The sequence below is a fragment of the Ascaphus truei genome, chromosome 1, assembly GCF_040206685.1.
Source record: "Ascaphus truei isolate aAscTru1 chromosome 1, aAscTru1.hap1, whole genome shotgun sequence".
NCBI classification, from domain to species: Eukaryota; Metazoa; Chordata; class Amphibia; order Anura; family Ascaphidae; genus Ascaphus; species Ascaphus truei.
The window spans coordinates 7,295,893-7,322,460 of record NC_134483.1 but is presented as its reverse complement, the minus strand read 5'-3'; the positions used below and the strand labels follow the sequence as shown (position 1 = coordinate 7,322,460).

Sequence of the window (26,568 nt, the reverse complement as noted above, 5' to 3'; positions counted from 1 at the left end):
TGCTGGTTCCCCTGTCTGTGCTTTGTTCCCCTGTCTGTGCTGGGTTCCCCTGTCTGTGCTGGGTTCCCCTGTCTGTGCTGGGTTCCCCTGTCTGTGCTGGGTCCCCCTGTCTGTGCTGGGGTCCCCCTGTCTGTGCTGGGTCCCCCTGTCTGTGCTGGGTTCCCATGTACACTGTAGGTGAGAGACTATCCTGAGCAAACCTGCAATAAGTAACATTATTTATTAGAGGCGCCTCCGGAGGGAGCGCGGAGAGGCACTGGCACAGCCGGGAGGGAGCGCGGAGAGGCACTGGCACAGCCGTGAGGGAGCGCGGAGAGGCACTGGCACAGCCGTGAGGGAGCGCGGAGAGGCACTGGCACAGCCGGGAGGGAGCGCGGAGAGGCACTGGCACAGCCGGGAGGGAGCGCGGAGAGGCACTGGCACAGCCGTGAGGGAGCGCGGAGAGGCACTGGCACAGCCGGGAGGGAGCGCGGAGAGGCACTGGCACAGCCGGGAGGGAGCGCGGAGAGGCACTGGCACAGCCGTGAGGGAGCGCGGAGAGGCACTGGCACAGCCGGGAGGGAGCGCGGAGAGGCACTGGCACAGCCGGGAGGGAGCGCGGAGAGGCACTGGCACAGCCGGGAGGGAGCGCGGAGAGGCACTGGCACAGCCGGGAGGGAGCGCGGAGAGGCACTGGCACAGCCGGGAGGGAGCGCGGAGAGGCACTGGCACAGCCGGGAGGGAGCGCGGAGAGGCACTGGCACAGCCGGGAGGGAGCGCGGAGAGGCACTGGCACAGCCGGGAGGGAGCGCGGAGAGGCACTGGCACAGCCGGGAGGGAGCGCGGAGAGGCACTGGCACAGCCGGGAGGGAGCGCGGAGAGGCACTGGCACAGCCGAGAGGGAGCGCGGAGAGGCACTGGCACAGCCGGGAGGGAGCGCGGAGAGGCACTGGCACAGCCGGGAGGGAGCGCGGAGAGGCACTGGCACAGCCGGGAGGGAGCGCGGAGAGGCACTGGCACAGCCGGGAGGGAGCGCGGAGAGGCACTGGCACAGCCGGGAGGGAGGGAGCGCGGAGAGGCACTGGCACAGCCGGGAGGGAGCGCGGAGAGTCACTGGCACAGCCGGGAGGGAGCGCAGAGCGGTTAATTCCATAAATTCCAATTAGATTGTAAGCTCTTTGGAGCAGGGACTCCTTTTCCTAAATGTTACTTTTATGTCTGAGCACTTCTTCCCTTTGTGTTATTTACATCTTCTTATTTATATGACTGTAACTATTACTGCTGCGAAGCGCTATGTACATTAATGATGCTACACAAATAATTGAAAGAAATAGGAAGACCCAGGGCACTTGGGGTTTGCAGAGAAGAAATTTTTTCTTTTAGTGGCACACACAACGTTTCGAACTCATGCTAAATCCTTTCTCAAGTGACTGTCACTTGAAACGTTGTGTGTGCCACTAAAAGAATAAATTGCTTCTCTGCAAACCCGAAGTGCCCTGGATCTTTCTATGTCTTTCATATACTCTGGAACTACAACAGACAGGTTGTTTCCCTGAACCACGGAGCACCGGTACACTAATAGCAAGTATACTGCTTATATTAGTATTTTACGGTGTGCAAGGCTATTCTCTGTATTTATGCTACACAAATAAAGATACATATATATGATGCAGCGGCCATCACGTCAGTGGAGATTTCAGCTGATATTGGCCCAAACGCTCACTTTGGTGTATATAGAATTACCCCCTTAAACGAGCATATGCTCCCCAAAAAATGTCAGTCCCAGGAACCCCCTGCCCCCAAGATACAAACCTCCGTAGGGGCGGCCGGAAGCAGATCCGGAGGTTTATAGGCCCTCGTCACGCGGGCCAATAGGAAGCAGCGGCGGATGATGTCACGGCTTCCTATTGGCCCATGTCATATGGGATTTTTAACCCGCCATTTCGATAGCCCTAAATTGTCCCGCCGGAGCTGCTACCGGTATCCCCGACGGAGTTAGGTATCTCCAGAAGCAGGGGGTCCCCGGACCTGAAATTAACGGAGTTCCGCTCCGGAGCACCCATATCATTCAAACGTGCGCCACCTGAAGGGAAAGCGTGGAGCACCCATATCATTCAAACGTGCGCCACCTGAAGGGAAAGCGTGATATGTGCTATGCGTGAAAGCGTCAGTCACTCATAACCACCTCCCTATATAACCACGCACGTCCTTATATAACACGCGTGTCCCTATGTAACCACGTGCGTCCCTATGTCACCACGCGCGTCCCTATGTCACCACGCGCGTCCCTATGTCGCGCGTCCCTATGTCACCACGCGCGTCCCTATGTCACCACGCGCGTCCCTATGTCACCACGCGCGTCCCTATGAAACCACGCACCATGAACTGAAAGCTACGGGTAAAAATAAGTCTGTGATAGCCCCATAACCCCCCGATAATAGCAGATACACACTATCCCCCAGTGTCTGCCGCCCGCCGCCGCTGCGAGAAGTGCTACCCACAGATAGACACAGGTCTGTAAATGGGTAGGGTCAGGACACACAGTGATGGGGGCAGCTCACTGAGCGCCCCGGTCCTCCCACGCTCCCCCGGGGTGGGTAGAGGGGCTATACTGGGGGTATGAAGACTTTCTCCGTTCCTATAAAATGTGAGAATGAAAGTTAATTGTAGGAAGTGGGCGTCCTGTGATTGTGACGCCCGCCCCTCTCCCTCCCTGTGACGGGGGCTCCTCTCCCTCTGTGTAACGCCCACCCCTCTCCCTCAGTGTAACGCCCACCCCTCTCCCTCGGTGTAACGCCCACCCCTCTCCCTCGGTGTAACGCCCATCCCTCTCCCTCGGTGTAACGCCCACCCCTCTCCCTCAGTGTAACACCCACCCCTCTCCCTCTGTGTAACGCCCACCCCTCTCTCTCAGTGTAACCCCCACCCCTCTTCCTCGGTGTAACGCCCACCCCTCTCCCTCGGTGTAACGCCCACCCCTCTCCCTCGGTGTAACGCCCGCCCCTCTCCCTCCCTGTGACGCCCGCCCCTCTCCCTCCCTGTGACGCCCGCCCCTCTCCCTCCATGTGACGCCCGCCCCTCTCCCTTCCTGTGACGCCTGCCCCTCTCCCTCGGTGTAACTCCCGCCCCTCTCCCTCCCTGTAACGCCCACCTCTCTCCCTCAGTGTAACGCCCACCTCTCTCCCTCAGGGTAACACCCGCCCCTCTCCCTCGGTGTAACGCCCGCCCCTCTCCCTCAGGGTAATGCCCGCCTCTCTCCCTCAGTGTAACGCCCGCCCCTCTCCCTCCCTATTGCACCTTTATAATGTGACACACACAGCTGGGCTAACTCATTGTCTTTGTGGGTTTGTTTGCAGGAATTCCATGGGATTGCAGCTGGAATAACCTCCGGGGATTGCAGCTGGAATAACCTCCGGGGATTGCAGCTGGAATAACCTCCGGGGATTGCAGCTGGAATAACCTCCGGTGATGCCTCGGTTTGGTTTAAACTGTGGAAAGAAGAAGCTAGAAGGTGAGGCTAGTTTTACTCCTCAGTATTTGCTGCTCTATCACGGTGCAGTCCCACGGGGCTTCAATGCCTGAATTATTTCACTTATATACTAATGGCATTGCGCCCTTAACCCTTGTGCTGGGTACCCACTGCTTATCCTGAGCTCTCTGCCCTTTGCTATCCCAACGTGGAATAGCACACAGGAGCACAGCCAAAATCCCAGCAGGAGAAAAGGATACGTCCAGGGCAACTCCCATCTCAAATACATGTTTTTATTAAATCAGCTCACACTGGTACAGTAGTAACCAGTGAAAAAACGCACCTACGCGTTTCGTCCATTGGACTTTATGTGGGTTTGTCCCGGATATACATTGGCAGGTAATGGGTAATAGCCCTGATATATTTACCTGAAGCCTATATCTGTTATTGATCGTACCTATTGAGGAACTATATACCAGGGCCATTGGATGTGGTTGTCAGGTGGACACCATTAGGTCTGTGTTTCCCTCATACATGGAGGTTTGATTATGGACATTTATTGATCACGGACATTTCCAGTGTACTCTTGGTGTACATAGTAAGTGCTTTATACCTTATGAAAAGAGCACGCATGTGCATGTGAGCACGAGTTTTCCAACCATTTCTATTGCTATCCCAATGTGCTTCACTCCTTGTCGGGGGTCAGGAGGTGGGAAGGAAGGGACACAATGCGTAGTCTTGGCATAGCAGCGGGCAGTGTAATGGTATACAACAAAATGTCACGAGGCGTACAGAAGCAAAGAGGTCATGGAGTGACCCGGAAATGTAGACATATAGTAGGTAATGTCGGATGTATGTATCGTATGTATCCGAGATGTTTGTTGGTATATGACAGTAGAAGAATGTCCTACCTACCTCCACCCAACCCCTCCCCCTCCCCCCACCGCACCACCGGGATGAGAATTGGGGGATGCTATTTGAGCAAGAACCTGTCCTGTCGACTCAGAGCATGGTACAGTGAACGTGTGAGGACTCGGTCAGCGGGGACTTACTTTTAAATAATCAGAAAGGGTCTATCCAGTTTCCCTAATCCCATCTTGCTAACACCTGGGTGGGTCCTCTTTAATCCTGTCTTCAACTCACCTTTTGCTGTGTGCATGTTTGTCATTTCACCTGCCAGCACCTGGGCACGGGAACCGTCTGATTACACATAACCGCGGCCTTCTGGGCCTCACATGGGCCAATTGAGCTGCGTCTGGGCAGAACTGATTGAGTCAAGTGACTTGTCAGACCTATATAGCTTGGGACAGACTATGGGAGCAGCCTACTACAGGGTTAGTAGCCTACATGTAAAGAGGCCCATCTTTATTTTAAGTGGCACAAGAAGTGGGCAACTGCACATCGACTGGCCCTGGATTCTTCTGACTTTGATCTGCGCCAGAAAGGAGGAGAGTTTCCTCACCGGCTCGGGAAGATGCAGCTCTCTCCACCAGGGACCTCCACTCATATATTGCATTTCTCACAACTTCTATCTACATGGTCCTAACTTAATTATCACTGCCCAGTCCTTACTCGCCTCTCAACATTAAACTACCCCTGCCATGCCCATTAAACTACCCCTGCCATGCCCATTAAACTACCCCTGCCATGCCCATTAAACTACCCCTGCCATGCCCATTAAACTACCCTGCCATGCCCATTAAACTACCCCTGCCATGCCCATTAAACTACCCCTGCCATGCCCATTAATCTACCCCTGCCATGCCCATTAAACTACCCCTGCCATGCCCATTAAACTACCCCTGCCATGCCCATTAAACTACCCCTGCCATGCCCATTAAACTACCCCTGCCATGCCCATTAAACTACCACTGCCATGCCCATTAATCTAACCCTGCCATGCCCATTAAACTACCCCTGCCATGCCCATTATGCCATGCCCATTAATCTACCCCTGCCATGCCCATTAAACTACCCCTGCCATACCCATTAAACTACCCCTGCCATGCCCATTAAACTACCCCTGCCATGCCCATTAAACTACCCCTGCCATGCCCATTAAACTACCCTGCCATGCCCATTAAACTAACCCTGCCATGCCCATTAAATTACCCTGCCATGCCCATTAAACTAACCCTGCCATGCCCATTAAACTGCCCCTGCCATGCCCATTAAACTACCCCTGCCATGCCCATTAAACTACCCCTGCCATGCCCATTAAACTACCCCTGCCATGCCCATTAAACTACCCCTGCCATGCCCATTAAACTACCCCTGCCATGCCCATTAAACTACCCCTGCCATGACCATTAAACTACCCCTGCCATGACCATTAAACTACCCCTGCCATGACCATTAAACTACCCCTGCCATGCCCATTAAACTACCCCTGCCATGCCCATTAAACTACCCCTGCCATGCCCATTAAACTACCCCTGCCATGCCCATTAAACTACCCCTGCCATGCCCATTAAACTACCCCTGCCATGCCCATTAAACTACCCCTGCCATGCCCATTAAACTACCCCTGCCATGCCCATTAAACTACCCTGCCATGCCCATTAAACTACCCTGCCATGCCCATTAAACTACCCCTGCCATGCCCATTACACTACCCCTGTCATGCCCATTAAACTACCCCTGCCATGCCCATTAAACTACCCCTGCCATGTCCATTAAACTACCCCTGCCATGCCCATTAAACTACCCCTGCCATGCCCATTAAACTACCCCTGCCATGCCCATTAAACTACCCCTGCCATGACCATTAAACTACCCCTGCCATGACCATTAAACTACCCCTGCCATGACCATTAAACTACCCCTGCCATGACCATTAAACTACCCCTGCCATGCCCATTAAACTACCCCTGCCATGCCCATTAAACTACCCCTGCCATGCCCATTAAACTACCCCTGCCATGCCCATTAAACTACCCCTGCCATGCCCATTAAACTACCCCTGCCATGCCCATTAAACTACCCCTGCCATGCCCATTAAACTACCCCTGCCATGCCCATTAAACTACCCCTGCCATGCCCATTAAACTACCCCTGCCATGCCCATTAAACTACCCCTGCCATGCCCATTAAACTACCCCTGCCATGCCCATTAAACTACCCCTGCCATGCCCATTAAACTACCCCTGCCATGCCCATTAAACTACCCCTGCCATGCCCATTAAACTACCCCTGCCATGCCCATTAAACTACCCTGCCATGCCCATTAAACTACCCTGCCATGCCCATTAAACTACCCTGCCATGCCCATTAAACTACCCCTGCCATGCCCATTAAATTACCCTGCTATGCCCATTAAACTACCCCTGCCATGCCCATTAAACTACCCTGCCATGCCCATTAAACTACCCCTGCCATGCCCGAGAAAAGACAGAAAAACAAGGCGCACATAGTGAAGTATAGTAAAAATGTATCAATTTACTAAAAAGTTAAAGAACGTTTGGCCCGTAAGCAAGTGGCCGCTGCCGTGGCCAATACGGCCTTGACCCCTGAAGAGATTGCTTATTATCATGACCATTTACTGGCCCATAGGCCTATGCCCAAGCCGGCCCCTGCCCCGCATGTAGTCCGTATCATTTTGGTTGTCGGGTCCGGGTAATATATCCTCTCGGGACAGTGACCGGGAATGTGCTACATGTAAAGCACCGTACCCATCGACTAGTACCACCCCTTCTTTGCAACCCGCCAAGGGCAGTGTGTCTACTGGACCACGCCAGGGTGGTGCTCCACCTGGAGAAGCTGACCAGGCCTCTAGAGACTATTACTCCAGCAAGAGGAGCCGGCGGGCTGATAAGACTCTTACCCCGTTCTCTGATTACCGTGACTGGGATTTTGAGGGTGATGAGTGGGAGGATAAGGCCGAAAGTGTTACGTCCGGGGGAATTCAGCGGGCAATGTCGGTACATTCTAAGGAGGTAGCACATTCTAACTCCTCCCTCTACTCTGGTATATTTCTTGTCTCCTTCAAGCATGCAACAGTTATACCCATACTCAAAAACAGCAAGCTTTACCCTACCTGTCTCTCTAATCGCCCTGTTTCCCTTCTGCCTTTTGCCTCTAAACTCCTTGAACGCCTTGTATTCTCTCGCTTGCTCCATTTTCTCACCTCCTATTCTCTCCTTGACGCTCTACAATCTGGCTTCCGCACTGCTCACTCCACTGAAACAGCCCCCACTAAAATAACTATAACTCCATGCTGCCAAAGACACAGGTCATTACACTCTGCTCATACTACAGCACTCAGCCTCTCTACAGCCTTTACTACTGTGTATCACCCTCTTCTCCTTCACATTCTCAGTACTCTTGGTATTCGTAACAAAGCTCTATCCTAGATTTCCTCTCACCTCTTCCATCGATACCGGGACTGATAATACAAAAGTGCAACAAACAAGATCAGACAATAGGAAGGGCAATCCCTGTCCCAGAGAGCTTACAATCTAAGTGGTATGTTGGGAGAGTTACAGAGGGAGCAGGTGAAGGAATAAGTGCAGTGGATGGCAGTGCTTGGGCACAATGGTGGTTTTTCCTCTACATGGAGGATGGGAAGGTAACCGCGACGCCTCCAGCTTTGCAGCATTGGGTTGTGACTATAACCATTGGTTGTGGGTTTACGTGCCCTTTTGGCTTTAGGGCGAGTGGCACTTATGGTGACTATTGGTTTATGTTATGGAACTGGCAAGGTTATGGGAAATGCCATTTACGGGTAGATCCCAAATAAGGTTTTATTGGGATTTGGGCGGCTGTTCTTATATAAGGGGTGGAGGAATGGAGCAGTTATGGGCAGGTGGCAGCTATAGGGACAGACACTCACGGGATAGACATGGCAGCGAGAAGATTGAAATGACAATGTGTAAGCACTGCCGCAGACACGAGGTGAGGGGGAAAGGGAAGCATAAGGCTGCACTTATAGTGCCGGTTACGGATGGCGTCACCCGTTTCCGTAGCCATTGTGAAAGTTGTAATTTCAGTTTTGGAGACGTCTCTTGCTACATGTGGAGTGATGTCAGGCAAGGGGGAAGGCAGAGGGGCGGAGACAGGAGCAAGGGGGGAGGCAGAGGGGCGGAGACAGGAGCAAGGGGGAAGGCAGAGGGGCGGAGACAGGAGCAAGGGGGGCGGCAGAGGGGCGGAGACAGGAGCAAGGGGGAAGGCAGAGGGGCGGAGACAGGAGCAAGGGGGAAGGCAGAGGGGCGGAGACAGGAGCAAGGGGGAAGGCAGAGGGGCGGAGACAAGAGCAAGGGGGAAGGCAGAGGGGCGGAGACAGGAGCAAGGGGGGAGGCAGAGGGGCGGAGACAGGAGCAAGGGGGGAGGCAGAGGGGCGGAGACAAGAGCAAGGGGGAAGGCAGAGGGGCGGAGACAGGAGAAAGGGGGAAGGCAGAGGGGCGGAGACAGGAGCAAGGGGGAAGGCAGAGGGGCGGAGACAGGAGAAAGGGGGAAGGCAGAGGGGCGGAGACAAGAGCAAGGGGGAAGGCGGAGACAGGAGTAAGGGGGAAGGCAGAGGGGCGGAGACAAGAGCAAGGGGGAAGGCAGAGGGGCGGAGGCAAGAGCAAGGGGAAGGCGGAGACAGGAGTAAGGGGGAAGGCAGAGGGGCGGAGACAGGAGCAAGGGGGGAGGCAGAGGGGCGGAGACAGGAGCAAGGGGGGAGGCACCCCCCCTCTCCCTGCACCCCCCCCTCTCCCTGCACACCCCCCCTCTCCCTGCACACCCCCCCTCTCCCTGCACACCCCCCCTCTCCCTGCACACCCCCCTCTCCCTGCACCCCCCCTCTCCCTGCACACCCCCCTTCTCCCTGCACACCCCCCTCTCCCTGCACACCCCCCTCTCCCTGCACCCCCCCCTCTCCCTGCACACCCCCCTCTCCCTGCACACCCCCCTCTCTCTGCACACCCCCCTCTCCCTGCACACCCCCCTCTCCCTGCACACGCCCCCTCTCCCTGCACACCCCCCCTCTCCCTGCACACACACCCCCCTCTCCCTGCACACACACCCCCCTCTCCCTGCACACCCCCCTCTCTCTGCACACCCCCCTCTCCCTGCACACCCCCCTCTCCCTGCACACGCCCCCTCTCCCTGCACACCCCCCCTCTCCCTGCACACCCCCCCTCTCCCTGCACACCCCCCCTCTCCCTGCACACACACCCCCCTCTCCCTGCACACACACCCCCCTCTCCCTGCACACACACCCCCCTCTCCCTGCACACACACCCACCCCTCTCCCTGCACACACACACCCCCTCTCCCTGCACACACACACCCCTCTCCCTGCACACACCACCTCTCCCTGCACACCCCCCCTCTCCCTGCACACACCCCCCTCTCCCTGCACACACCCCCCTCTCCCTGCACACAACCCCCTCTCCCTGCACACACACCCCCTCTCCCTGCACACACACCCCTCTCCCTGCACACACACCCCTCTCCCTGCACACATACCCCTCTCCCTGCACACACACCCCTCTCCCTGCACACACACCCCTCTCCCTGCACACACACCCCTCTCCCTGCACAGACACACCCTCTCCCTGCACACCCCCCCTCTCCCTGCACACACCCCCCCTCTCCCTGCACACACCCCCCCTCTCCCTGCACACACACACACACATCCCCCCCTCCCTGCACTCACACACATCCCCCCTCCCTGCACTCACACATCCCCCCCTCTCTCCCTGCACTCACACACATCCCCCCCTCTCTCCCTGCACTCACACACATCCCCCCCTCTCTCCCTGCACTCACACACACATCCCCCCTCCCTGCACTCACACACATCCCCCCCTCTCTCCCTGCACCCACACACACATCCCCCCTCTCTCCCTGCACTCACACACACATCCCTCCTCTCTCCCTGCACTCACACACACATCCCTCCTCTCTCCCTGCACTCACACACACACACATCCCCCCTCTCTCCCTGCACTCACACACACATGCCCCCCTCTCTCCCTGCACTCACACACACATGCCCCCCTCTCTCCCTGCACTCACATACACATCCCCCCTCTCCCTGCACTCACACACACACATCCCCCCCTCTCTCCCTGCACTCACACACACATCCCCCCCTCTCTCCCTGCACTCACACACACACACCCCCTCTCTCCCTGCACTCACACACACACACCCCCTCTCTCCCTGCACTCACACATACATCACTCCTCTCTCCCTGCACTCACACCCCCCCTCTCTCCCTGAACTCACACACACCCCCCCTCTCTCCCTGCACTCACACACACATCCCCCCTCTCTCCCTGCACTCACACACACATCCCCCCTCTCTCCCTGCACTCACACACACACCCCCCTCTCTCCCTGCACTCACACACACATCCCCCCCTCTCTCCCTGCACTCACACACACATCCCCCCTCTCTCCCTGCACTCACACACATCCCCCCTCTCCCTGCACACACACACCCCCCCTCTCTCCCTGCACTCACACACACATCCCCCCTCTCTCCCTGCACTCACACACACATCCCCCCTCTCTCCCTGCACTCACACACACATCACCCCCTCTCTCCCTGCACTCACACACACATCCCCCCTCTCTCCCTGCACTCACACACACATCCCCCCCTCTCTCCCTGCACTCACACACACACCCCTCCTCTCTCCCTGCACTCACACCCCCCCTCTCTCCCTGAACTCACACACACCCCCCCTCTCTCCCTGCACTCACACACACATCCCCCCTCTCTCCCTGCACTCACACACACATCCCCCCCTCTCCCTGCACTCACACACACATCCCCCCTCTCTCCCTGCACTCACACAAACATCCCCCCCTCTCTCCCTGCACTCACACACACATCCCCCCTCTCTCCCTGAACTCACACACACCCCCCCTCTCTCCCTGCACTCACACACACATCCCCCCTCTCTCCCTGCACTCACACACATCCCCCCTCTCCCTGCACACACACACCCCCCCTCTCTCCCTGCACTCACACACACATCCCCCCCTCTCTCCCTGCACTCACACACACCCCCTCTCTCCCTGCACTCACACACACATCCCCCCCTCTCTCCCTGCACTCACACACACATCCCCCCTCTCTCCCTGCACTCACACACACATCCCCCCTCTCTCCCTGCACTCACACACACATCCCCCCTCTCTCCCTGCACTCACACACATCCCCCCCTCTCTCCCTGCACTCACACACACACCCCCTCTCTCCCTGCACTCACACACACATCCCCCCTCTCTCCCTGCACTCACACACACACCCCCCCTCTCTCCCTGCACTCACACACACATCCCCCCTCTCTCCCTGCACTCACACACACACCCCCCCTCTCTCCCTGCACTCACACACACATCCCCCCCTCTCTCCCTGCACTCACACACACACACCCCCTCTCCCTGCACACACACACATCCCCCTCTCTCCCTGCACTCACACACATCCCCCCTCCCTGCACTCACACACACATCCCCCCTCTCTCCCTGCACTCACACACACATCCCCCCCTCTCTCCCTGCACTCACACACACACCCCCCCCTCTCTCCCTGCACTCACACACACATCCCCCCCTCTCTCCCTGCACTCACACACACATCCCCCCTCTCTCCCTGCACTCACACAAACATCCCCCCCTCTCTCCCTGCACTCACACACACATCCCCCTCTCTCCCTGCACTCACACACATCCCCCTCTCTCCCTGCACTCACACACATCCCCCTCTCTCCCTGCACTCACACACACATCCCCCCTCTCTCCCTGCACTCACACACACCCCCCCTCTCTCCCTGCACTCACACACACATCCCCCCCTCTCTCCCTGCACTCACACACACATCCCCCCCTCTCTCCCTGCACTCACACACACATCCCCCCCTCTCTCCCTGCACTCACACATACATCCCCCCCCTCTCTCCCTGCACTCACACACCCCCCCTCTCTCCCTGCACTCACACACACATCCCCCCCTCTCTCCCTGCACTCACACACACATCCCCCCCTCTCTCCCTGCACTCACACAAACATCCCCTCTCTCCCTGCACTCACACACACCCCCCTCTCCCTGCACTCACACCCCCCCTCTCCCTGCACTCACCCCCCCTCTCCCTGCACTCACACACATCCCCCTCTCTCCCTGCACTCACACACATCCCCCTCTCTCCCTGCACTCACACACATCCCCCTCTCTCCCTGCACTCACACACACCCCCTCTCTCCCTGCACTCACACACACATCCCCCCCCTCTCTCCCTGCACTCACCCCCCCACTCTCTCCCTGCACTCACACACACATCCCCCCTCTCTCCCTGCACTCACACACACCCCCCCCTCTCTCCCTGCACTCACACACACACCCCCCCTCTCTCCCTGCACTCACACACACATCCCCCCTCTCTCCCTGCACTCACACACACATCCCCCCTCTCTCCCTGCACTCACACACCCCCCCCTCTCTCCCTGCACTCACACACACACCCCCCCTCTCTCCCTGCACTCACACACACATCCCCCCCTCTCTCCCTGCACTCACACACACATCCCCCCCTCTCTCCCTGCACTCACACACACATCCCCCCCTCTCCCTGCACTCACACACACACATCCCCCCCTCTCTCCCTGCACTCACAGACACATCCCCCCTCTCTCCCTGCACTCACACACACCCCCCCTCTCTCCCTGCACTCACACACACATCCCCCCCTCTCTCCCTGCACTCACACACACATCCCCCCCTCTCTCCCTGCACTCACACACACATCCCCCCTCTCCCTGCACTCACACACACACATCCCCCCCCTCTCTCCCTGCACTCACCCCCCCACTCTCTCCCTGCACTCACATCCCCCCTCTCTCCCTGCACTCACACACACATCCCCCCCTCTCTCCCTGCACTCACACACACACCCCCCCTCTCTCCCTGCACTCACACACACATCCCCCCTCTCTCCCTGCACTCACACACACATCCCCCCCTCTCCCTGCACTCACACACACACATCCCCCCCCTCTCTCCCTGCACTCACCCCCCCACTCTCTCCCTGCACTCACATCCCCCCTCTCTCCCTGCACTCACACACACATCCCCCCCATCTCTCCCTGCACTCACACACACATCCCCCCCTCTCTCCCTGCACTCACACACACATCCCCCTCTCTCCCTGCACTCACTCACACATCCCCCTCTCTCCCTGCACACACACACACATCCCCCCCTCTCCCTGCATCAGAAGCTATCTGATTGGTTTATAGCCTGTCACATGGTGACACCGTTGCTGTAAAAATCAAATCCTACTAACTACAGAGATTTGGGTCGCTCCGTCGCGCCTACTATAAGCGCATGCGACGGATTCAATGCATTTTGACGCAACGTTAAAATTAGATTGTAAGCTCCTCGGGGCAGGGACTCCTCTTCCTTAATGTTACTTTTATGTCTGAAGCACTTATTCCCATGCTCTGTTATTTATATTATCTGTTATTTATTTGATTACCACGTGTATTACGGCTGTGAAGCGCTATGTACACTAATGGCGCTATATAAATAAAGACATACAATACAACGTCACGTCGCCGGCGCTATAAGCGCAGCCTTAGAAGACAGACGTGTTATAAAGAGACATCACCTTTCAATGTGTTATAAAACGTATGAGTGAGGATATCGCTGCGTTAGCTTCATTCTGCGTCTCCCTGGGACCTCGCTCTATGCGGCAGGGCGGAGGAGAGAGATGTGAATCACACTGACGGACGCGACGAGTTACACCCCCTAACCCTGCGCCCCCTAACCCGTTCTCCTGCGCCCCCTAACCCTGCGCCCCCTAACCCGTTCTCCTGCACCCCCTAAACCTGCGCCCCCTAACCCTGCGCCCCCTAACCCGTTCTCCTGCACCCCCTAAACCTGCACCCCCTAACCCTGCACCCCCTAAACCTGCGCCCCCTAACCCTTTTTCCTGCACCCCCTAAACCTGTGCCCCCTAACCCGTTTTCCTGCACCCCCTAACCCGTTTTCCTGCGCCCCCTAACCCGTTTTCCTGCGCCCCCTGCGCTCTCCTGCACGCTGTCTGTTTATAATATGTAACCGGCTATACTCACAAACTGCAGACTGTTTGGGGTCAGCAGCAGGTTATAACTTCCGATTAACACCACTCGCTCCTTAACAGCCACCCCTGTCCTGTTTCATATTAACCCCTTCCTGCACCACCAGGGTAATATGTAACCTCATTATACATTATTATAAGAGATAATATTGTGCTGTGGGGTTAGAGGCAGCGACCCTATACATCGTTATAAGAGATAATATTGTGCTGTGGGGTTAGAGGCAGCGACCCTATACATCGTTTTAAGAGATAATATTGTGCTGTGGGGTTACAGGCAGCGACCCTATACATCGTTATAAGACAGAATATTGTGCTGTGGGGTTAGAGGCAGCGACCCTATACATCGTTATAAGAGATAATATTGTGCTGTGGGGTTAGAGGCAGCGACCCTATACATCGTTATAAGAGATAATATTGTGCTGTGGGGTTAGAGGCAGCGACCCTATACATCGTTATAAGAGATAATATTGTGCTGTGGGGTTTGAGGCAGCGACCCTATACATTATTATAAGAGATAATATTGTGCTGTGGGGTTAGAGGCAGCGATCCTATACATTATTATAAGAGATAATATTGTGCTGTGGGGTTAGAGGCAGCGACCCTATACATTATTATAAGAGATAATATTGTGCTGTGGGGTTAGAGGCAGCGACCCTATACATTATTATAAGAGATAATATTGTGCTGTGGGGTTAGAGGCAGCGACCCTATATATTATTATAAGAGATAATATTGTGCTGTGGGGTTAGAGGCAGCGACCCTATACATTGTTATAAGACAGAATATTGTGCTGTGGGGTTAGAGGCAGCGACCCTATACATTATTATAAGAGATAATATTGTGCTGTGGGGTTAGAGGCAGCGACCCTATACATTGTTATAAGAGATAATATTGTGCTGTGGGGTTAGAGGCAGCGACCCTATACATTATTATAAGAGATAATATTGTGCTGTGGGGTTAGAGGCAGCGACCCTATACATTATTATAAGAGATAATATTGTGCTGTGGGGTTAGAGGCAGCGACCCTATACATTGTTATAAGACAGAATATTGTGCTGTGGGGTTAGAGGCAGCGACCCTATACATTATTATAAGAGATAATATTGTGCTGTGGGGTTAGAGGCAGCGACCCTATACATTGTTATAAAACAAAATATGTGCTGTGGGGTTAGAGGCAGCGACCCTATACATTATTATAAGAGATAATATTGTGCTGTTGGGTTAGAGGCAGCGACCCTATACATTATTATAAGAGATAATATTGTGCTGTGGGGTTAGAGGCAGCGACCCTATACATCGTTATAAGAGATAATATTGTGCTGTGGGGTTAGAGGCAGCGACCCTATACATTATTATAAGAGATAATATTGTGCTGTGGGGTTAGAGGCAGCGACCCTATACATTGTTATAAGAGATAATATTGTGCTGTGGGGTTAGAGGCAGCGACCCTATACATTATTATAAGAGATAATATTGTGCTGTGTGGTTAGAGGCAGCGACCCTATACATCGTTATAAGAGATAATATTGTGCTGTGGGGTTAGAGGCAGCGACCCTATACATTGTTATAAGAGATAATATTGTGCTGTGGGGTTAGAGGCAGCGACCCTATACATTATTATAAGAGATAATATTGTGCTGTTGGGTTAGAGGCAGCGACCCTATACATTATTATAAGAGATAATATTGTGCTGTGGGGTTAGAGGCAGCGACCCTATACATCGTTATAAGAGATAATATTGTGCTGTGGGGTTAGAGGCAGCGACCCTATACATTATTATAAGAGATAATATTGTGCTGTGGGGTTAGAGGCAGCGACCCTATACATTGTTATAAGAGATAATATTGTGCTGTGGGGTTAGAGGCAGCGACCCTATACATCGTTATAAGAGATAATATTGTGCTGTGGGGTTAGAGGCAGCGACCCTATACATTATTATAAGAGATAATATTGTGCTGTGGGGTTAGAGGCAGCGACCCTATACATTGTTATAAGAGATAATATTGTGCTGTGGGGTTAGAGGCAGCGACCCTATACATCGTTATAAGAGATAATATTGTGCTGTGGGGTTAGAGGCAGCGACCCTATACATTGTTATAAGAGATAATATTGTGCTGTGGGGTTAGAGGCAGCGACCCTATACATTATTATAAGAGATAATATTGTGCTGTGGGGTTAGAGGCAGCGACCCTATACATTGTTATAAGAGATAATATTGTGCTGTGGGGTTAGAGGCAGCGACCCTATACATCGTTATAAGAGATAATATTGTGCTGTGGGGTTAGAGGCAGCGACCCTATACATTATTATAAGAGATAATATTGTGCTGTTGGGTTACTATACCCTATACCCAGACTCGAGCTATGTGGCGCAGTATTAGCAGTAGAATTGGCAGAACTCATTGAAAACTAAATGGACGGCAAACCAGGTGCTATCACGTTCTACACAGATAGTAAAGTGGTGCTAGGCTACAAATGTAACAAAAGAAGAAAATTCTATGTATACGTGGCCAACCGAGTAGAAAGAATCAGGAAATCAACCCAACCAGAACAAAGGCACCACGTGCCCACAGACCAAAATCCTGCAGGCCGTGCTACCCGATCAGTGTCCGCAGCGAATCTACAGAGCACGTCGTGGCTCACAGGACCGACGTTTCTCACGCAACCCGCTGAAACAACGTCAACCCCAGCCGACGACTTGAAACTTGTGGATCCCGACAAAGACACGGAGATAAGACCTCAAGCATCTGTGTTACTCACGAACATACTGCTGAGAAACGCGTTTGGACCACGTCGATTCCATCGCTTCTCAAGGTGGACGGACCTCCTGCGAGCAGCAGCGCATCTCAGGCGCATAGCCATCTCCTTCCGACTAACGCCAGGTGGTAAAGCGACCGGCTGCCACGGCTGGCATATCTACAAAAGGTTGCACCCTGTAGATAAAACTACAGTGGCAAAAAGACTGTTCTCTCACACGTTTAAAAAGAAACAATTGCAGAGACTCTCACAAAAAGACATTGTGGAGCACCCAGCCAGCCTGGACCGGTGCATCCACCCAGCATCTTTTGCCAAAGGATCTTGGCCAAAGGATCTTGGCCAAAGGATCTTGGAGCCATAGGTACCGGCCTGGTATCGCATTGTTATGTGAATGTGATGTTATGCGTTGTTATGTATTTACATATGTTCCACATGTAACGGATTTTCTGGACCGTCCTGACCCACCCAATCTCACATTGGCCCCTGTGGTCTAACCGGTCCCCATTACATGGTAGTGTCTGGTGGTGCTCCTGTTGGCAACAGGACTCCTGAGTCTCCTGCATTGTGGTATAGGGGAATGTCAACCCAGACAGGCAGCTGAAGTAGTGTGTGTGCGAGTCCTACCTACATACAGTGCAGCGCCTCCACCTCATCAGGATCTCTGCGTCCGCGAGGAGATGGTTCTGATGAGGACCTCCTCTGTGGTGCCTTCCTTTGCGGAGTAACTTCACACTCACACAGCGGGGTTCTTGAGAATAAGGGCATCTTTATTGATGGTTCAGGCAGACTGCCCCTCACAGCGGTCAGCTCAGCCGCTCATCTTTTCACAGCACAGTCCTTCAGAAGAATCTGCCCTCCCAATGGAGTTGGATCACCTCTCCTCTCAGGGAGATCACCCCCTGTGCCAGGTCCCTGGTCACAGGATAGACACTTGCTGTGTCTCTGCCAGCCTTACTGCTGCAGTCTGTGCTCAACCTTAAACTGCAACTCTCTGGAACAACTTAACATAACAACATAACTTTTGGCAGTGCTGTGTCTTATATAACTTAGGGAATAGCCACATCTCTTATGTCACTAACAGTGGACTCAGAGTATGTTACCACTCCCCTTGAATACATATGACACCTCACCAGGGTGTGAGGGCAAACCTCCATGATTGATGCTGGCAATCCTGTATATTTACCAGGCTTACTGCCAGCATGAGAGAGAACTGTATACCATTTTTAAACATGGCTACACACATAATTCAGTTGTAGTGGTATCTACAGATACCAGACTGGGAGTGTCCTGGAACAGGATTGTTTATTTCTGTTTCCCCTTCTCTATTTTGGATGTAAGCTTTCCCTGCAGTTGTAACTCCCAGTGCATGTGAAACTGCTACATTTTAGTTACATTCGCCTCTCCAGACTGTCAATAGCTGGTTGCCTTGACAACCTCTTTAATGCCCCTAGCTAAGTGGATTTTCCCTTACTCCCCCGTCTGTGTTCACAGTTAGCAGAGTCCAGTTACTTTTCCTGTGTGACAGTAATATCTCACTTCCTTTTCCATCCAAGCAGGAAGAGCGAGTACTTCTTCTGCTATTTACTCCCTTGCAAAGCAATTCGTTTGACCTTCCCTTCATACAAAAGCACCTTCACACAGAGAAGCCCTCTCTCACCCCTCAACAACATCTACAAGCACCCTTTATTTTGCTGTGACTTTCTCAATAAAATTAAGAAAAGACAAAAGGACTTGTGCTTTCAAAGAGGGATGAGTTCAGCTATCTGGCTTCATTTATATCCTGCATATAACCCCGAGGCTGCAGAATACCTATCGATACGTTCTCCTGTGATCGATCGGCGAAGATTCGGCTCGGGGGTTCACTAAATGGCTGTCAGTGCAGCAGAAGAGGACCAAAGATGCAAAGTTCTGTGGGGAAGATCATGTGACCAGACAGTCACTAGATAGAATTGGTGCACTGCTAGAGAGAGGGCAGGGCTCAAAAAGGGGTGTGCTGTTTCAGAAGAGGAAGGGGATGTGACTCTGTAACGGTGACTCTGTAAATGGTTGCTATAGAAACAAAAATGCTTGTTACATTATAATACATTAAACATGTAATTCAGAATATTTTTTTTTTAATGCAACAGATATTTTTCTCACAGTACAGAGCTGATTTGTTAAAAAAAAAAAAAACCCACACATTTAGGATATTGCTTGGTCTGCAGCTTTAATGCCTCTAGACATGGTTTATCCCTGTGTCTGACTTCTGCTTCTGAATCCCAGCGGCTTCAGACCTCAAATAGCTCCTACAGAGGCAGTGGAAACAGCCCAGAAATAGCAGGATTTGGAAAGAACGGCCTGTTCCAGCCAAAAGTAACACCCAGTGATCTGCCCGTTACAAACGTATAATATAATGGCAAGAAAGCACGTTTATTGTAGGCACAGGAGGGACTGCGGCACATCGCAATGCAGGCAGCCGAGGAGTTCATAAATAAGATGTCGGATGCTTAACAGTCACTTGGAGTATTAATATATTGCAGCACGGAAGTAATAAACACGCACCCTTTCCCTGCAATACATTTGCCCCCCGGGAGTAACGAGAGTATCAGTGATCTGTGCATGGAGAGTATGCAGAATACTCTGCAGATGGGGAGTAACGAGAGTATCAGTGATATGTGCATGGAGAGTGCAGAATATTCTGCAGATGGCGAGTAACGAGAGTATCAGTGATATGTGCATGGAGAGTGCAGAATACTCTGCAGATGGGGAGTAACGAGAGTATCAGTGATCAGTGCGCGTTCGGGTGGAAAGGATCGGATTTACACACGGGATGTGATACTGGAGTAGCGTGTGCGTTGGGGAGGAAAGGATCGGATTTACACACTGGGGATGTGATACTGGAGTAGCGTGTGCGTTTGGGTGGAAAGGATTGGATTTACACACTGGTGATGTGATACTGGAGTAGCGTGTGCGTTCGGGGAAAGGATCGGATTTACACACTGGTGATGTGATACTGGAGTAGCGTGTGCGTTCGGGAGGAAAGGATCGGATTTACACACTGGGGATGTGATACTGGAGTAGCATGTGCGTTCGGGGAAAGGATCGGATTTACACACTGGGGATGTGATACTGGAGTAGCGTGTGCGTTCGGGAGGAAAGGATCGGATTTACACACTGGTGATGTGATACTGGAGTAGCGTGTGCGTTCGGGTGGAAAGGATCGGATTTACACACTGGGGATGTGATACTGGAGTAGCGTGTGCGTTCGGGAGGAAAGGATCGGATTTACACACTGGGGATGTGATACTGGAGTAGCGTGTGCGTTCGGGAGGAAAGGATCGGATTTACACACTGGGGATGTGATACTGGAGTAGCGTTTGGGTGGAAAGGATCGGATTTACACACTGGGGATGTGATACTGGAGTAGCGTGTGCGTTTGGGGAAAGGATCAGATTTACACACTGGTGATGTGATACTGGAGTAGCGTGTGCGTTCGGGTGGAAAGGATCGGATTTACACACTGGTGATGTGATACTGGAGTAGCGTGTGCGTTGGGGAGGAAAGGATCGGATTTACACACTGGGGATGTGATACTGGAGTAGCATGTGCGTTCGGGAGGAAAGGATCGGATTTACACACTGGTGATGTGATACTGGAGTAGCGTGTGCGTTCGGGTGGAAAGGATCGGATTTACACACTGGGGATGTGATACTGGAGTAGCGTGTGCGTTCGGGAGGAAAGGATCGGATTTACACACTGGTGATGTGATACTGGAGTAGCGTGTGCGTTCGGGAGGAAAGGATCGGATTTACACACTGGTGATGTGATACTGGAGTAGCGTGTGCGTTCGGGAGGAAAGGATCGGATTTACACACTGGTGATGTGATACTGGAGTAGCGTGTGCGTTCGGGAGGAAAGGATCGGATTTACACACTGGTGATGTGATACTGGAGTAGCGTGTGCGTTCGGGAGGAAAGGATCGGATTTACACACTGGTGATGTGGTACTGGAGTAGCGTTCGGGAGGAAAGGATCGGATTTACACACTGGTGATGTGATACTGGAGTAGCGTGTGCGTTGGGGAGGAAAGGATCGGATTTACACACTGATGATGTGATACTGGAGTAGCGTGTGCGTTGGGGAGGAAAGGATCGGATTTACACACTGGGGATGTGATACTGGAGTAGCGTGTGCGTTCGGGAGGAAAGGATCGGATTTACACACTGTGGATGTGATACTGGAGTAGCGTGTGCTTTCGGGAGGAAAGGATCGGATTTACACACTGGTGATGTGATACTGGAGTAGTGTGCGCGTTCGGGGAGGAAAGGATCGGATTTACACACTGGTGATGTGATACTGGAGTAGCGTGTGCGTACGGGAGGAAAGGATCGGATTTACACACTGGGGATGTGATACTGGAGTAGCGTGTGCATTCGGGAGGAAAGGATCGGATTTACACACTGGGGATGTGATACTGGAGTAGTGTGCGCGTTCGGGGAAAGGATCGGATTTACACACTGGGGATGTGATACTGGAGTAGCGTGTGCGTACGGGAGGAAAGGATCGGATTTACACACTGGGGATGTGATACTGGAGTAGCGTGTGCATTCGGGAGGAAAGGATCGGATTTACACACTGGGGATGTGATACTGGAGTAGCGTGTGCGTTGGGGAGGAAAGGATCGGATTTACACACTGGGTATGTGATACTGGAGTAGTGTGTGCGTTCGGGGAGGAAAGGATCGGATTTACACACTGGGGATGTGATACTGGAGTAGCGTGTGCGTTCGGGAGGAAAGGATCGGATTTACACACTGGTGATGTGATACTGGAGTAGCGTGTGCGTTCGGGGAAAGGATCGGATTTACACACTGGGGATGTGATACTGGAGTAGCGTGTGCGTTGGGGAGGAAAGGATCGGATTTACACACTGGGGATGTGATACTGGAGTAGCGTGTGCATTCGGGAGGAAAGGATCGGATTTACACACTGGGGATGTGATACTGGAGTAGCGTGTGCGTTGGGGAGGAAAGGATCGGATTTACACACTGGGTATGTGATACTGGAGTAGTGTGTGCGTTCGGGGAGGAAAGGATCGGATTTACACACTGGGGATGTGATACTGGAGTAGCGTGTGCGTTGGGGAGGAAAGGATCGGATTTACACACTGGTGATGTGATACTGGAGTAGCGTGTGCGTTCGGGGAAAGGATCGGATTTACACACTGGGGATGTGATACTGGAGTAGCGTGTGCGTTCGGGTGGAAAGGATCGGATTTACACACTGGGGATGTGATACTGGAGTAGTGTGCGCGTTCGGGGAAAGGATCGGATTTACACACTGGGGATGTGATACTGGAGTAGCGTGTGCGTTCGGGAGGAAAGGATCGGATTTACACACTGGGGATGTGATACTGGAGTAGCGTGTGCATTCGGGAGGAAAGGATCGGATTTACACACTGGGGATGTGATACTGGAGTAGCGTGTGCGTTGGGGAGGAAAGGATCGGATTTACACACTGGGTATGTGATACTGGAGTAGCGTGTGCGTTGGGGAGGAAAGGATCGGATTTACACACCGGGGATGTGATACTGGAGTAGCGTGTGCGTTCGGGAGGAAAGGATCGGATTTACACACTGGTGATGTGATACTGGAGTAGCGTGTGCGTTGGGGAAGAAAGGATCGGATTTACACACTGGGGATGTGATACTGGAGTAGCGTGTGCGTTCGGGACGAAAGGATCGGATTTACACACTGGTGATGTGATACTGGAGTAGCGTGTGCGTTCGGGAGGAAAGGATCGGATTTACACACTGGGGATGTGATACTGGAGTAGCGTGTGCGTTGGGGAGGAAAGGATCGGATTTACACACTGATGATGTGATACTGGAGTAGCGTGTGCGTTCGGGTGGAAAGGATCGGATTTACACACTGGGGATGTGATACTGGAGTAGCGTGTGCGTTCGGGAGGAAAGGATCGGATTTACACACTGGTGATGTGATACTGGAGTAGTGTGTGCGTTCGGGAGGAAAGGATCGGATTTACACACTGGTGATGTGATACTGGAGTAGCGTGTGCGTTCGGGGAAAGGATCGGATTTACACACTGGGTATGTGATACTGGAGTAGCGTGTGCGTTGGGGAGGAAAGGATCGGATTTACACACTGGGGATGTGATACTGGAGTAGCGTGTGCGTTCGGGAGGAAAGGATCGGATTTACACACTGGGGATGTGATACTGGAGTAGCGTGTGCGTTCGGGAGGAAAAGATCGGATTTACACACTGGGTATGTGATACTGGAGTAGCGTGTGCGTTCGGGGAAAGGATCGGATTTACACACTGGGGATGTGATACTGGAGTAGCGTGTGCGTTCGGGAGGAAAGGATCGGATTTACACACTGGGGATGTGATACTGGAGTAGCGTGTGCGTTGGGGAGGAAAGGATCGGATTTACACACTGGGGATGTGATACTGGAGTAGCGTGTGCGTTCGGGAGGAAAGGATCGGATTTACACACTGGGTATGTGATACTGGAGTAGAGTTTGGGTGGAAAGGATCGGATTTACACACTGGTGATGTGATACTGGAGTAGCGTGTGCGTTGGGGAGGAAAGAATCGGATTTACACACTGGGTATGTGATACTGGAGTAGCGTGTGCGTTCGGGAGGAAAGGATCGGATTTACACACTGGGTATGTGATACTGGAGTAGCGTGTGCGTTCGGGAGGAAAGGATCGGATTTACACACTGGGGATGTGATACTGGAGTAGCGTGTGTGTTGGGGAGGAAAGGATCGGATTTACACACTGGTGATGTTATACTGGAGTAGCGTGTGCGTTGGGGAGGAAAGGATCGGATTTACACACTGGTGATGTGATACTGGAGTAGCGTGTGCGTTCGGGAGGAAAGGATCGGATTTACACACTGGTGATGTGATACTGGAGTAGCGTGGGCGTTCGGGAGGAAAGGATCGGATTTACAATGGTGATGTGATACTGGAGTAGTGTGTGCGTTCGGGTGGAAAGGATCGGATTTACACACTGGTGATGTGATACTGGAGTAGCGTGTGCGTTCGGGGAGGAAAGGATCGGATTTACACACTGGGTATGTGATACTGGAGTAGCGTGTGCGTTCGGGAGGAAAGGATCGGATTTACACACTGGGGATGTGATACTGGAGTAATCATTATTTGACTGTAAATATAAATCCCCCTTGTTGCACATCCACACGCCTCAGACAGGTCTGCAACCCTGCCCTTCCCCATTATCTCTTAGCATACAGTGCTTCCACTGCAGCCAGGGATTCTGGGTAATGACATGCAAATGAGCAGAGTCAACTTTACTTTAACAAAACGTTGTCCCTTCTGTTTCATGTGTCATTTTCATGATGCATTGATTAGCTCGTTTGCTAATTGTATAGATTAACCTTTCATATAATTTTACCTTATTGGGGAGAAATACCCACATTTCTGGTTTATACAGTATTTGGCAATTCATTAACTGAATTGCTTACAAATTATGTTTTTGGCAGACTGCAGTATTTGTCACTGTAACCTGGCTGAATTTGCCCATTTTTAATACGATCTTGGCCTTCTTTTATTCTTGTAATATTGGTCACAGTTTGTTTCCCAAACTTACCACGTGTTGTTATTCCATTCGCTACTTTCCGGCCGTGCGTACGGTGTCTCGGGGAGTCCGTCCGTGCGTACGGTGTCTCGGGGAGTCCGTCCGTGCGTAAGGTGTCTCGGGGAGTCCGTCTGTGTGTACGGTGTCTCGGGGAGTCCGTCCGTGTATACGGTGTCTCGGGGAGTCCGTCCGTGCGTACGGTGTCTCGGGGAGTCCGTCCGTGCGTAAGGTGTCTCGGGGAGTCCGTCTGTGTGTACGGTGTCTCGGGGAGTCCGTCCGTGTATACGGTGTCTCGGGGAGTCCGTCCGTGCGTACGGTGTCTCGGGGAGTCCGTTCTTGTGTACGGTGTCTCGGGGAGTCCGTCCGTGCGTACGGTGTCTCGGGGAGTCCGTCCGTGCGTACGGTGTCTCGGGGAGTCCGCCGTGTGTACGGTGTCTCGGGGAGTCCGTCAGTGTGTACGGTGTCTCGGGGAGTCCGTCCGTGTGTACGGTGTCTCGGGGAGTCCGTCCGTGTGTACGGTGTCTCGGGGAGTCCGTCCGTGCGTACGGTGTCTCGGGGAGTCCGTCAGTGTGTACGGTATCTCGGGGAGTCCGTCCGTGTGTACGGTGTCTCGGGGAGTCCGTCCGTGCGTACGGTGTCTCGGGGAGTCCGTCCGTGCGTACGGTGTCTCGGGGAGTCCGTCCGTGCGTACGGTGTCTCGGGGAGTCCGTCCGTGCGTACGGTGTCTCGGGGAGTCCGTCCGTGCGTACGGTGTCTCGGGAGTCCGTCCGTGCGTACGGTGTCTCGGGGAGTCCGGCCGTGTGTACGGTGTCTCGGGGAGTCCGTCTGTGCGTACGGTGTCTCGGGGAGTCCGTCAGTGTGTACGGTGTCTCGGGGAGTCCGTCCGTGCGTACGGTGTCTCGGGGAGTCCGGCCGTGTGTACGGTGTCTCGGGGAGTCCGTCCGTGCGTACGGTGTCTCGCGGAGTCCGTCCGTGCGTACGGTGTCTCGGGGAGTCCGTCCGTGCGTACGGTGTCTCGGGGAGTCCGTCCATGCGTACGGTGTCTCGGGGAGTCCGTCCGTGCGTACGGTGTCTCGGGGAGTCCGTCCGTGCGTACGGTGTCTCGGGGAGTCCGTCCGTGCGTACGGTGTCTCGGGGAGTCCGTCCGTGCGTACGGTGTCTCGGGGAGTCCGTACGTGCGTACGGTGTCTCGGGGAGTCCGTTCTTGTGTACGGTGTCTCGCGGAGTCCGTCCGTGCGTACGGTGTCTCGGGGAGTCCGTCCGTGCGTAAGGTGTCTCGGGGAGTCCGTCCGTGCGTACGGTGTCTCGGGGAGTCCGTTCTTGCGTACGGTGTCTCGGGGAGTCCGTCCGTGCGTACGGTGTCTCGGGGAGTCCGTTCTTGCGTACTGTGTCTCGGGGAGTCCGTCCGTGCGTACGGTGTCTCGGGGAGTCCGTCCGTGCGTACGGTGTCTCGGGGAGTCCGTCCGTGCGTACGGTGTCTCGGGGAGTCCGTCCGTGTGTACGGTGTCTCGGGGAGTCCGTCAGTGTGTACGGTGTCTCGGGGAGTCCGTCCGTGTGTACGGTGTCTCGGGGAGTCCGTCCGTGTGTACGGTGTCTCGGGGAGTCCGTCCGTGCGTACGGTGTCTCGGGGAGTCCGTCCGTGCGTACGGTGTCTCGGGGAGTCCGTCCGTGCGTACGGTGTCTCGGGA

General features: G+C 53.7%; 1 protein-coding gene across 3 annotated transcripts in view; it reads left to right on the top strand.

Moving 5' to 3' along the window:
- Window positions 1-26,568, top strand: part of LOC142472298 (phospholipid-transporting ATPase ID-like) — a 293,093-nt gene that overhangs the window by 80,951 nt on the left and 185,574 nt on the right. For all 3 annotated transcript variants that reach the window (XM_075579339.1, XM_075579421.1, XM_075579500.1), the window contains exon 2: window positions 3,336-3,490. In XM_075579339.1, coding sequence (XP_075435454.1) covers window positions 3,448-3,490 — 43 coding nt within the window. In that variant the 5' untranslated portion in view covers window positions 3,336-3,447. The remainder of the gene's footprint in view (window positions 1-3,335; window positions 3,491-26,568) is intronic.